This window comes from Pristiophorus japonicus, chromosome 5 (genome assembly GCF_044704955.1).
Source record: "Pristiophorus japonicus isolate sPriJap1 chromosome 5, sPriJap1.hap1, whole genome shotgun sequence".
In the NCBI taxonomy this organism is placed as follows: Eukaryota; Metazoa; Chordata; class Chondrichthyes; family Pristiophoridae; genus Pristiophorus; species Pristiophorus japonicus.
This window is the reverse complement of record NC_091981.1, coordinates 143,372,595-143,385,862: the sequence shown is the minus strand read 5'-3', so window position 1 is coordinate 143,385,862 and position 13,268 is coordinate 143,372,595. Positions and strand designations below refer to the sequence as shown.

General features: G+C 44.3%; 1 protein-coding gene across 6 annotated transcripts in view; it reads right to left on the bottom strand.

Moving 5' to 3' along the window:
- Positions 1–1,475: 1,475 nt before the first annotated feature.
- Positions 1,476–13,268, bottom strand: part of crppa (CDP-L-ribitol pyrophosphorylase A) — a 717,155-nt gene continuing 705,362 nt past the window's right edge. For all 6 annotated transcript variants that reach the window (XM_070879974.1, XM_070879979.1, XM_070879975.1 and 3 more), the window contains one exon: positions 1,476–1,787. In XM_070879974.1, the coding sequence (XP_070736075.1) occupies positions 1,683–1,787 (105 nt within the window). In that variant the 3' untranslated portion in view covers positions 1,476–1,682. The remainder of the gene's footprint in view (positions 1,788–13,268) is intronic.

The following is a 13,268-nucleotide window of genomic DNA, read 5'->3' as shown; positions in this document are numbered from 1 at the left end:
AAAGAATGTTCATATTTAGGATTTTGAATCTATTGGATGTTGTGTAAAAGTTGAAGTTTGTAGATGAAATAAGGAGAGGATGTCGGCATGGGGGTAATGTTAGATTGCATGTCTTGTAAGTGTTGTTATAAGTTCTCTCTTCCCTGGTACCATCTTTATTATAATACTGTAATTCAGTAAAATGCCATTGATGATTGAATCCTGGTAATTTCTTTGATCTTCTTGTACTAAAAAAATCAGTAAATCAAAGAAACAATTCACATCCAAACACTTATATGTTTACAAGCCAGATCGAGCTATAAAAGCACGGGATGGATAATTACCGTAATTACAGCTCTTTACTTTTATCTGCCCTACTATTTGGATCATTTCCTAACTCTTTCTTTGGCTTTGGTCTTCCCACCTTCCTGGATCATTCCCAATGTTTTCCCCAGACTGTTGCCTCATTGCATCTCTTCTTAACTTTTTTGTCTGGATCTTCACGTTACTATATTGTGCCCGCTATTGGTTTTGCCCATTTTCTGGATCTCTTCCTCAAACGTTTCTCTAGTTCTTTCCCCTGCTCTCTTTAATCTTCTCCGATTTATTTCTTCAGTCTTTATTCCCCTTCTCCTTGTATTTCTTACTGCCTCTTTCATCCAGTCCTTGTTTTACTTTTCTGCATGCTGCCCACTCTTGTCCCTTTTGGTACTGGTGTGCAAAAAAAATCAAATGAAAATAAAATAAACAAAAAAACTCTAGACAGGGGCGTGCATACATGAGTTACGTGTGAATGAGTTCGCCGTGGCGGAAAGGTCAGCTGGGCTGAAATAGTGCTAGGATGACGGAAGTATGGGAGAGCGAGCAGTAATTGTTTCAACACAGCTCCTCAGCAATACAAGCAGTGCGGCTGCACAAACCAGGAGGCACCAAGTTTTAATGCAGTCCCCAGAATACAGCTTCAGGGCCAGCTCTAAATGTGACACCTGAGATTGTTTTTCTCTGTTAATTGACAGGGAGTAAAATGCAGACGTTGTTAATACTGGTGGAAATCAGTCACTCGAAGCTTTTAATTGATAAATGACTGTAATTTCATTTTCCAACTGCTTTTAATTCTCTAATTAGAACAGCAATTTTAAAAGAAAAAAAGTAACTTCCTGCTCCTGGTATGTATCTTTAAAATACCTTTTTGTAATCTTATGGAGGAGTAGTTACTAGTCAATTATTTAAAAACAAAATGACAGGTCTCCTGCATGAACTTCTCCTCAGGTTTTTGTACCCCATTAATGTAATGCACTGTTTGGCTGTATTCCAAGTAATTTGATATAGCTGATGGGAAGAGACTTTTTTGAAGTTGCGGAGCAGGATTTCTTTTGTAATGTTTGTGCTCATAAAGATAGGGTAATTTAGCACTGGGTCAGCAGAATGGCAGCTGAGTTTTAAATGGGACACCAATGATCAGACTCTCTGTTTAAGACCAAGATGGACAATAACAGTTAAGTAGACTCCTTTATTGTTGATCTTGGTAACTCCGGGTACTGGATTTTAAGAGTACTTCGCTGTTCGAAACTGGATTTCAAGTCATGGTTATCGCCTGATACTTGTAGCTTTTCATTGCCATCATCAGAGGGCAGTCTGTTCCTTCAGCCAGTATTAAGACATCACAACATCTGTGACTGAAGAAGTCCAGTTAGTGACTGCTGTCATACCACAAGGAGCTGTCCAATTAGAGCAGGGCTTCGTTGATTTATTAATAAATTGATGATTGAAGCTCCTTGCTTCACAGATTCTTGCACTTTGTCCATGTCCTGTACAAAGATAAAAGATTGTTAATAAATCATTTACGTTATAAACAAGATGTAGAGATTTCCAGCCCTGAGCTAAACTATTCCTTTCTTTTTGTAATAGACCTAACGGAAAGCATCACGATCTACCACAATTTGTCATTATTTTGCTAAATCCACCTTAAACTTTACACTTAAATAAAAACAGAAATAGTGGAAATATTTAGTTATTTAGGTGAAAATTTCACATAAGATCACTTGTGACACTGTCCACTTGTCTTGTCCAACATACTCTATTAGATTTCAGAAAACTCACCTACACTTTATTAATGCTAATTGTTACTGCAAAATATTGTGCAAACTAATCACTGCAGACTTAATTAGAGAATCTCGCTGCTAGCACTCCATTTAAAAATCACTGTTACACAGAACTGTGGTCAACGTTAACATACTTCCATTTACTATTTCGATTATTTTTTTGCCTTGATTTTTTTTTCTGATCTCACTATCTAACCTATTAACTGTATATAACCTGTGGACTGCTTTCTTGCTCTTTTTCGTTTTGTTGCTTTAAACGTCAGATTACACACACGCTCAGTTGTAGTAATTGCAGGATCAGGTCTTTATTTAAACTTCATACTAAACAAAAGCCAGTATGAAAGTTACTGAGAAACACACCCCAATTCTAGTGTATGCTGCCTGCTCTCGAGATACACACGCTCCGTTTCCAGTGTCTGCTCCGAAAACAGTGTTCACTCACATCTCTTAAACAAAATCAGGTCTGAACTCTGTATTCCATACACACTATTAATAAATCATGGTACATCAAAAGTACATACAAATACTAACAGAATGACAATGTAAACTAAACAACCAGCCACTCAATGTCCTGAAATTAGTTTATTGCCACAATCGACTCTTGCCATGAATTTTATTACTATAACACACAGGTGACCAAATTGACACAGTCGACATGGCTGACTGACTCTCACATCTTCTGGCATCTCCTTTCCTGTGGAGACATCCTCTGCTTCGATTTAAACTTCATTTATAACCCATGCTCATCAGAAAAGCAGCTAAACTTTTAACCCAGCATGTGTCATCTCAGACTGCACAGAGAGCAAGATATGGGCTTTCACTCTCACATTGCCCAGATCTCTGTAGTGCGACTTGGAAAGCTGCTTCTGGCAGTGTGCAAGAGATGCCTGAAGAAGATATTTCTTTCATGTTTTCCTGCATTGCAATGAAGCAGTCTATGCCTGCATGCAGCAAGACCTGGATGACATTCAGGGCTGGGCTGATACGTGGCAAGTAACATTTGTGTCACACAAGTGTCAGGCAATGACTATCTCGAACAAGCAAGAGTCTAACCACCGCCCCTTGACATTCAATGGCATTACCATCGCTGAATCCCCCATCATCAAGATCCTGGGGGTTAACCATTGACCAGAAAGTTAACTGGACCAGCCACATAAATACTGTGGCAACAAGAGCAGGTTGGAGGCTGGGTATTCTGCAGCGAGTGTCTCACCTCCTGACGCCACAAAGCCTTTCCACCATCGACAAGGCACAAGTCAGGAGTGTGATGGAATATTCTCCACTTGCCTGGATGAGTGCAGTTCCAACAACACTCAAGAAGCTCAACATCATCCAGGACAGAGCAGCCCACTTGATTGGCTCCCCAACCACCACTTTAAACATTCACTTCCTCCATCGCCGAAGTACCGTGGCTGCAGTATGTACCATCTATAAGATGCACTGCAGCAACTCGCCAAGGTTTGTTCGACAGCATCTCCCAAACCCACGACCTCTACAAGCTAGAAGGACAAGGGCAGCAGGTGCATGGAAACACCATCACCTGCAAGTTCCCCTCCAAGTCACGCATCATCCTGACATGGAAATATATCGCCGTTCCTTCATAGTCACTGGGTTTGAATCCTGGAACTCCCTCCCTAACAGCATTGTTGGAATCCCTTCACCTCGTTGCCTGCAATGATTCAAGAAGGCGGCTCATCACCACCTTCTCGAGGGCAATAAATGCTGGCCTTGTCAGTGACGTCTACATCCCAGGAACGAATAAAAACTTTGATTGGTTCTTCTCTATAGTGGCAGACTGAGATTGAGAGCTCAGTGTATAAAATTATGAGGGGCCTAGATATAGTGGATAGAAAGGACCTATTTCCCGAAGCAGAGGGGTCAGCAACCAGGGGGCATAAATTTAAAGTAATTGGTAGGTTTAGAGGGGATTTGAGGGGAAATTTCTTCATGCAGAGTGTTGTGGGGTCTGGAACTCACTGCCTGAAAGGGTGGTAGAGGCAGAAACCTACACCACATTTAAAAAGTACTAGGATGTGCCGTAACCTGCATGGTTACAGACCTAGAGTTGGAAAGTGGAATTCGGCTGGATAGCCTCTTGTTGGCCGGCGCGGACACGATAGGCCTCCTTCCGTGCTGTAAACTTCTATGATTCTATGATTCTAAATGAAGGACTACAACCCAAAGATGTATCTGACACTATGTAGCTGCTCTAACCACCTGCATTACCATGGTGATCATCTTTGCTGATTTCAATATCAATAATGTTGCTGATATCAAATGATAAAATTGCTGAGGCACCTTTATAAATGACCAAATTGGCTGCACCAGCCTCATACCGCTGGTTTCTGTAGCTCATCCAAGCTAGTTCCTCGCAATATATCAGAATTTTCCACAGAACGTATTTTTTTAAAAACCAGTAGCAACAAATAGAATTTAAAAATACATAAAAGTTAATCAGAATTTTTGTAGCTGTTTAATTCAAAAGGGATGTTGACTGGGAAAAGGTTCTCCCTTGAATGAGAAAATTCAACTGAACAGAAAGTCCAATCTATATATTGGTTTTCATTCTTGTTTGCTGAGACACTTGTATTTTGCTGAATTAAACTAGTTGCACCAAGTCGCACTCACCCTGTGCTGGCTGACCTACATTGGCTCCTAGTTGAGCCACGCCTCGATTTTTAAATTCTCATCCTTATTTTGAAATCCCTCCATGGCCTCAACCCTCCCTATTTGGAAAAGCTCAAAGTTCACGAAGGGTATTTTCAGAGAGCAAGCAGGTTGCAAGCTCACAAGAACTCTACTCTTGCATCATCTGCTATGAAGTATATGAGGACAACCCAGAGTGATTGCCCCTGATCTTCGCTAAAACTGTCCACATTCAACCTGTGTGGTATTCTATTGTATAATGAAAACATTTTCACTGAAAATGGAAAAAAAAACATCAAATTATTTTATGTATTACACTTCTGACCAGAATCTGAATACAACATTAATTGAGACGCCAAACAACGGGTATGAATTTGGGTTTACAGAGCCCAGTTAAATTAAAGAAAACAAACTCTGATTAAAATGTTATCAATGAACCTAAAGCATTGCCATGTGACACTTATGGCATTTCCTCAGGGAATGCAATCAGAATCATCACAAAAATATGAAATTCAAGCCTCACAGATCATAGGGCTCAAGTTTCAGGCCACGCCTAGAACGGCGCGGCCTGGAGAGCCACGCCTGTTTTCCGCGTTCAAAAGCGCGTCAAAAACTTACAGAGCAATTCTCCGATTCGCAGCAGTTTCCTTCCAGCTCGGCATGGCGTGTAGAGATCTGCAGGAGGCGGGGCCAAAGCGTGGCACAGATTCTGAGACTGCAGGGGGTGGGGCTAGGTTGGAGAAGAAGACGTTGTGCCAGCAGCCCTGCGCGTGTGCGCTGGAGCTTGCGCGCATGCGCAGTGAGAGACAAACATTGGCACGGCCATTTTTAAAGGTAAATGAGGAAAAGTGCTGATTTGTTTTGCAGAGCTGTGGAAAGGCTTGGAAGTGAATTTTGGTGATTTTTCGTGCCTGAAAGAGTGCTTTTAGCAGCACTGTTTAAGAAATCACCTGCTGAAATCAGTGAATGCTCGTTTTTGCTTCTAAACTTCCAAAACAAGTGCTGCATAGGTGCATGCAAAATAAGGACTGTGTGTTTTGATAAATCAGAGTGTCAATTCAATACAGCAATGGAACAACGTCCACCAAGAACAAATAATTTCTTGCATGAGGAAGTGGAGATATTAGTCAACGTCATTGAGCAGAGATGGCAGGAGCTAGATACCAGCAACAGAGGTCGCATTAAAGTGCCACCCTAAGAAATGAAGAAATGCTGGAACCAAGTTGCAGAAGATTACTGTGCATGAGATCTGGAAGCAAGTGTAAAAAGAAATGGCACGACCTTGGTCAAGTAGTTAGTGTAAGTAATATTTTCATTTTTTAATGGAATCGTAATTGTAAATGTGACTATCTGCATATGTCCCACTCTCTAGAAAGACATAGAAACATAGAAAATAGGCGCAGGAGTAGGCCATTCGGCCCTTCTAGCCTACACCGCCATTCAATGAGTTCATGGCTGAACATGCAACTTCAGTACCCCATTCCTGCTTTCTCGTCATACCCCTTGATCCCCCTAGTAGTAAGGACTACATCTAACTCCTTTTTGAATATATTTAGTGAATTGGCCTGAACAACTTTCTGTGGTAGAGAATTCCACAGGTTCACCACTCTCTGGATGAAGAAGTTTCTCCTCATCTCGGTCCTAAATGGTTTACCCCTTATCCTTAGACTGTGACCCCTGGTTCTGGACTTCCCCAACATTGGGAACATTCTTCCTGCATCTAACCTGTCTAAACCCATCAGAATTTTAAACGTTTCTATGAGGTCCCCTCTCATTCTTCTGAACTCCAGTGAATACAAGTCCAGTTGATCCAGTCTTTCTTGATAGGTCAGTCCCGCCATCCCGGGAATCAGTCTGGTGAACCTTCGCTGCACTCCCTCAATAGCAAGAATGTCCTTCCTCAGGTTAGGAGACCAAAACTGTACACAATACTCCAGGTGTGGCCTCACCAAGGCCCTGTACAACTGTAGCAACACCTCCCTGCACCTGTACTCAAATCCCCTCGCTATGAAGGCCAACATGCCATTTGCTTTCTTAACCGCCTGCTGTACCTGCATGCCAACCTTCAATGACTGATGTACCATGACACCCAGGTCTCGTTGCACCTCTCCTTTTCCTAATCTGTCACCATTCAGATAATAGTCTGTCTCTCTGTTTTTACCACCAAAGTGGATAACCTCACATTTATCCACATTATACTTCATCTGCCATGCATTTGCCCACTCACCTAACCTATCCAAGTCGCTCTGCAGCCTCATAGCATCCTCCTCGCAGCTCACACTGCCACCTAACTTAGTGTCATCTGCAAATTTGGAGATACTACATTTAATCCCCTCGTCTAAATCATTAATGTACAGTGTAAACAGCTGGGGCCCCAGCACAGAACCTTGCGGTACCCCACTAGTCACCGCCTGCCATTCTGAAAAGTACCCATTTACTCTTACTCTTTGCTTCCTGTCTGGCAACCAGTTCTCAATCCATGTCAGCACACTACCCCCAATCCCATGTGCTTTAACTTTGCACATTAATCTCTTGTGTGGTACCTTGTCGAAAGTCTTCTGAAAGTCCAAATATACCACATCAACTGGTTCTCCCTTGTCCACTCTACTGGAAACATCCTCAAAAAATTCCAGAAGATTTGTCAAGCATGATTTCCCTTTCACAAATCCATGCTGACTTGGACCTATCATGTCACCTCTTTCCAAATGCGCTTCGATGACATCCTTAATAATTGATTCCATTATCTTACCCACTACCGATGTCAGGCTGACCGGTCTATAATTCCCTGTTTTCTCTCTCCCTCCTTTTTTAAAAAGTGGGGTTACATTGGCTACCCTCCACTCCATAGGAACTGATCCAGAGTCAATGGAATGTTGGAAAATGACTGTCAATGCATCCGCTATTTCCAAGGCCACCTCCTTAAGTACTCTGGGATGCAGTCCATCAGGCCCTGGGGATTTATCGGCCTTCAATCCCATCAATTTCCCCAACACAATTTCCTGACTAATAAGGACTTCCCTCAGTTCCTCCTCCTTACTAGACCCTCTGACCACTTTTATATCTGGAAGGTTGTTTGTGTCCTCCTTAGTGAATACCGAACCAAAGTACTTGTTCAATTGGTCCGCCATTTCTTTGTTCCCCGTTATGACTTCCCCTGATTCTGACTGCAGGGGACCTACGTTTGTCTTTACTAACCTTTTTCTCTTTACATATCTATAGAAACTTTTGCAATCCGTCTTAATGTTCCCTGCAAGCTTCTTCTCGTACTCCATTTTCCCTGCCCTAATCAAACCCTATGTCCACCTCTGCTGAGTTCTAAATTTCTCCCAGTCTCCGGGTTCGCTGATATTTCTGGCCAATTTGTATGCCACTTCCTTGGCTTTAATACTATCCCTGATTTCCTTTGATAGCCACGGTTGAGCCACCTTCCCTTTTTTATTTTTACGCCAGACAGGAATGTACAATTGTTGTAGTTCATCCATGCGGTCTCTAAATGTCTGCCATTGCCCATCCACAGTCAACCCCTTAAGTATCATTCGCCAATCAATCCTAGCCAATTCACGCCTCATACCTTCAAAGTTACCCTTCTTTAAGTTCTGGACCATGGTCACTGAATTAACTGTTTCATTCTCCATCCTAATGCAGAATTCCACCATATTATGGTCACTCTTCCCCAAGGGGCCTCGCACAACGAGATTGCTAATTAATCCTCTCTCATTACACAACACCCAGTCTAAGATGGCCTCCCCCCTAGTTGGTTCCTCGACATATTAGTCTAGAAAACCATCCCTTATGCACTCCAGGAAATCCTCCTCCACCGTATTGCTTCCAGTTTGGTTAGCCCAATCTATGTGCATATTAAAGTCACCCATTATAACTGCTGCACCCTTATTGCATGCACCCCTAATTTCCTGTTTGATGCCCTCCCCAACATCACTACTACTGTTTGGAGGTCTGTACACAACTCCCACTAACGTTTTTTGCCCTTTGGTGTTCTGCAGCTCTACCCATATAGATTCCACATCATCCAAGCTAATGTCCTTCCTAACTATTGCATTAATCTCCTCTTTAACCAGCAATGCTACCCCACCTCCTTTTCCTTTTATTCTATCCTTCCTGAATGTTGAATACCCCTGGATGTTGAGTTCCCAGCCATGATCATCCTGGAGCCACGTCTCCGTAATCCCAATCACATCATATTTGTTAACATCTATTTGCACAGTTAATTCATCCACCTTATTACGGATACTCCTTGCATTAAGACACAAAGCCTTCAGGCTTGTTTTTTTAACACCCTTTGTCCTTTTAGAATTTTGCTGTACAGTGGCCCTTTTTGTTCTTTGTCTTGGGTTTCTCTGCACTCCACTTTTCCTCATCTCCTTTCTTTCTTTTGCTTTTGTCTCCTTTTTGTTTCCCTCTGTCTCCCTGCATTGGTTCCCATCCCCCTGCCTTATTAGTTTAACTCCTCCCCAACAGCACTAGCAAACACTCCCCCTTGGACATTGGTTCCGGTCCTGCCCAGGTGCAGACCGTCCGGTTTGTACTGGTCCCACCTCCCCCAGAACCGGTTCCAAAGCCCCAAGAATTTGAATCCCTCCCTGCTGCACCACTGCTCAAGCCACGTATTCATCTGCGCTATCCTGCGATTCCTACTCTGACTAGCACGTGGCACTGGTAGCAATCCCGAGATTACTACTTTTGAGGTCCTACTTTTTAATTTAGCTCCTAGCTCCTTAAATTCGTTTCGTAGGACCTCATCCCTTTTTTTTTACCTATGTCGTTGGTACCAATGTGCACCACGACAACTAGCTGTTCTCCCTCCTTTTTTAGAATGTCCTGCACCCGCTCAGAGACATCCTTGACCCTTGCACCAGGGAGGCAACATACCATCCTGGAATCTCGGTTGCAGCCGCAGAAACGCCTATCTATTCCTCTCACCATCGAATCCCCTATCACTATCGCTCTCCCACTCTTTTTCCTGCCCTCCTGTGCAACAGAGCCAGCCACGGTGCCATGAACTTGGCTGCTGCTGCCCTCCCCTGATGAGTCATCCCCCTTAACAGTACTCAAAGCAGTGTATCTGTTTTGCAGGGGGATGACCACAGGGGACCCCGGCACTACCTTCCTTGCACTGCTCTTCCTGCTGGTCTTCCATTCCCTATCTGGCTGTGGACCCTTCATCTGCGGTACGACCAACTCGCTGCACGTGCAACTCACGTCATTCTCAGCATCGTGGATGCTCCAGAGTGAATCCATCCTCAGCTCCAACTCCGCAACGTGGTCCGTCAGGAGCTGAAGGCGGATACACTTCCCGCACACGTAGTCGTCAGGGACACTGGAGTCGTCCCTTAGTTCCCACATGGTACAGGAGGAGCATAACACGTGACCGAGCTGTTCTGCCATGGCTTAACCCTTAGATAGGCAACAACAATGCTCTGTAAAAAGTTAATTTTAATCTTTGCAGAAGAAATTGGCCCACAACAAAAGGGAAGCAACTTGAACAGGAGGAGGCATGTCCAATCTGCATCCACTGACACCCTTGGAACAGAGGGCAGCTGCTATGATGAGTCATACATGGAGAAAAGCAATCGGTACAGCACAAGCTGGGCCCGCACGAAAGAGGGTAAGTCCTGAAAATACATCGTGGCCCGTCAAATCAACCTGCTGCCTGGCCTGCTATGTGTGAGAGTACACATGCCAACCATCCTGCCCCCTCCCTTGCTGTTAAACATTTGACTGTTCTGATGTATTTTGCACAACATGATGATGATGATGATGCCTACCCTGAAGATCCAGAACAAGAACCAGATGCGGACGATCCAGACTGGCTGCAGGCGGCGATGACTGAAATGTCTTCAGGGGAAACCTTCCAAATTAATATTTATGAGCGGGCATCAGAGTTTCAACCCCTTGCATAGGTTCTGGTTCCACCTTCCATGGTTTTGATTCCGCGTTGCGGGTCCCAGTGGTGCTGCTGATATAATGGAGCAGTTTACACCCACTGACCCACCATCCCAGCCCATGGCTCGCACTCTAGTGCTGCTGTTTGGAACACCGAGCGTCCCACCGTCCCAGCCCGCGGCTCCCAGTGTAGTGGTGCCGCGAGGCAGACCCAGGCAGAGTAGAGGGAGATTGGAGACACGCTCTCCTGAGATGCAGCGTGCAACAGATGCGGCTCAGGTTGTGGCATTGGGTGTGGAGACCAATGAGCTTACCCGATCACTCGTCGGCAGTGTCAGTGCAGTGGGTGAAGAGGTGACGGTCCTGACGGGAGAAATAGCAGTAATGACATGGGAAATGAGGGAGGGAATGTCCGAGGGAGTGCAATCGACGGCACAGGCCGTCAGGGAGGGCATGCAAGTGACATGGAGGTAGCTGCTGCAATACGGGCACACCGCCCGGCCAATCAAATAACACCCCCATGAAGATGTGAACATTCACCAAATGTGGATGAGAGATGGGTTGCAGCCTTTCTTTGCTGCTTTTGTTCTTGATGTAACTGTAGTAACGTTTTTCAAATTTAAATTGTTTTGTAAGTTTTGTAACTTTACAACTTATAAGTGATCTTAGGGTTTTTAACTAATCTTATCGTGTAAATGCTCTCACGTAACTTATTTAATTTTGCACCTAAAAAGTGATCTTGACGTTTAAGTGATCTTAAGAGTGTAAGATTTTTCACATTGAAATTGTTTTATAACTTTTATAACTTTACAAGTTTATAAGTGATCTTATTAAAGTTTTTAAGTGATCTTAAAGAGTCATATTAAAAAGTAAAGTTTGATACAACAAATATTTTATTACACTAATGTTAATTTTTCAATAAAATATCTTTTCATTAAAACTGAATCATGTTCCATTAACACAACACAACATAGGAACAATTCCAAAAAATAAACATGTCCATGCGCAACAGTTGTCACAGAGCCCTCAGGCATCAGTAATTGAAGTGTTCACGGATGAGCTGCTGGCGCAGGGCTCGAGCAATCGTTAAAGGAGCACGATGGACGGCCCTCCTCCGACCTCGTGCTCCGGCATCAGGGACTTGCATGCTTTCCTGATCGACGTCATCATCCTCATCCTGCTCTTCCAAATTACTATCATCAGGCACTGGACCCTCACGTGGGTCTTCTGGTTCCACTACCAGCTCCTGCTGCCTCATGATGGCTAAGTTATGCAGCATGCAGCACACAACAGTGAAGTGACCGACAATCTGAGGAAGGTATTGCAAGTGGCCTCCGGAATAGTCCAGGCATCGAAAATGCCAATATGCCAATGGTCCTCTCTATGATGCTGCGCGGCGCAATGTGCGCCATGTTGTATTGATGGTCAGCTTCCGTCCGTGTTATGCGTAGGGGCATCATGAGCCAGGTGGTCAGGCCGTACCCTTTGTCTCCCAGTAGCCAGCTCTGCCCTTCTGGCTGCTGCTGAAACATGTCAGATATAATGCTGTAGCCTAGGATGAACGCATCATGGGTGCTGCCAGGGTATCTCGCATCGACTGACAAGATGCGCTGCTTGTCGTCACACACGAGCTGCACATTGATGGAGTGGAAACCTTTTCTATTCCTGTACTGCTCGGAATCCTGCACTGGTGCTCGCAAGGCTATGTGAGTACAATCAATGCAGTCCTGTATCTTTGGGAAGCCGGCAATCCTGGAGAAGCCCACAGTCCTGTCTTGCATTGCTTGGTCGGTCATTGGGAACTTGAGGAAGTCATTCCTCTGCGCATACAGTGCAGACGGGACCTGGTAAACGCAGGCATGTATTGCCTGTTGAGAGATGGCACACACATCTCCAGTTGTAGCTTGAAACGATCCCGAGGCATAGAAGGCAAGTGCAGCTGTTACCTTCACTTCAACAGACAAGGCAGTCGGCGTTCTGCTTCTGGGCTGCAAATCTGCTCTCAGCATATCACAGATCTCAACAACAACTTCTCTGTGGAAACGCAGCCTTTTGACACAATCAGCCTCGTTCATGTCCAGGTACGAACGCCTGGCTCGATATTGCCGACGTGGGTAAGGTCTCCTGCCCATCAGCCTACGGGCTATGATGTTCCTGGTGCAGTGAGTTCTAATCAATTCTCTCCTATGCAGTGAATTGATGGTGAACCATTGCATAATCCATGGTGTCGATAATGCAGCACCCATACTTGAATTACAAATTTAACTTTTAAACTTTGTTGGCTGGCTGGCTCTCCCTCCTGGTGCTTTGTATGCCTCCCCTGTCTCAGGCCGAATGGCCTGCAGCCTATAAAAATAACTTCACAGCTGTGGAGGCTGCTGTGCTGCCTGTGTGGCCCGACCAAACCGTGTCCCGCCCGTGTTTCCTGGCCGAACGGCCCTATAAAAATAACCGCAGCTCGGAGGCCGCTGTGCCGCTGCTACTGCTTCAGACAGGGAGGAAAATTAAATTTTTTTATTATTTGCTTTATTTATCATTTATTATTCAGGATGGCTCTTTATTTGTATAAGTGAGACTGTTGAATGCTTGTAAAATTTAATTACTTCCTTTCCCGATCCTCCCCCCCGCCGCCCCCGCCCT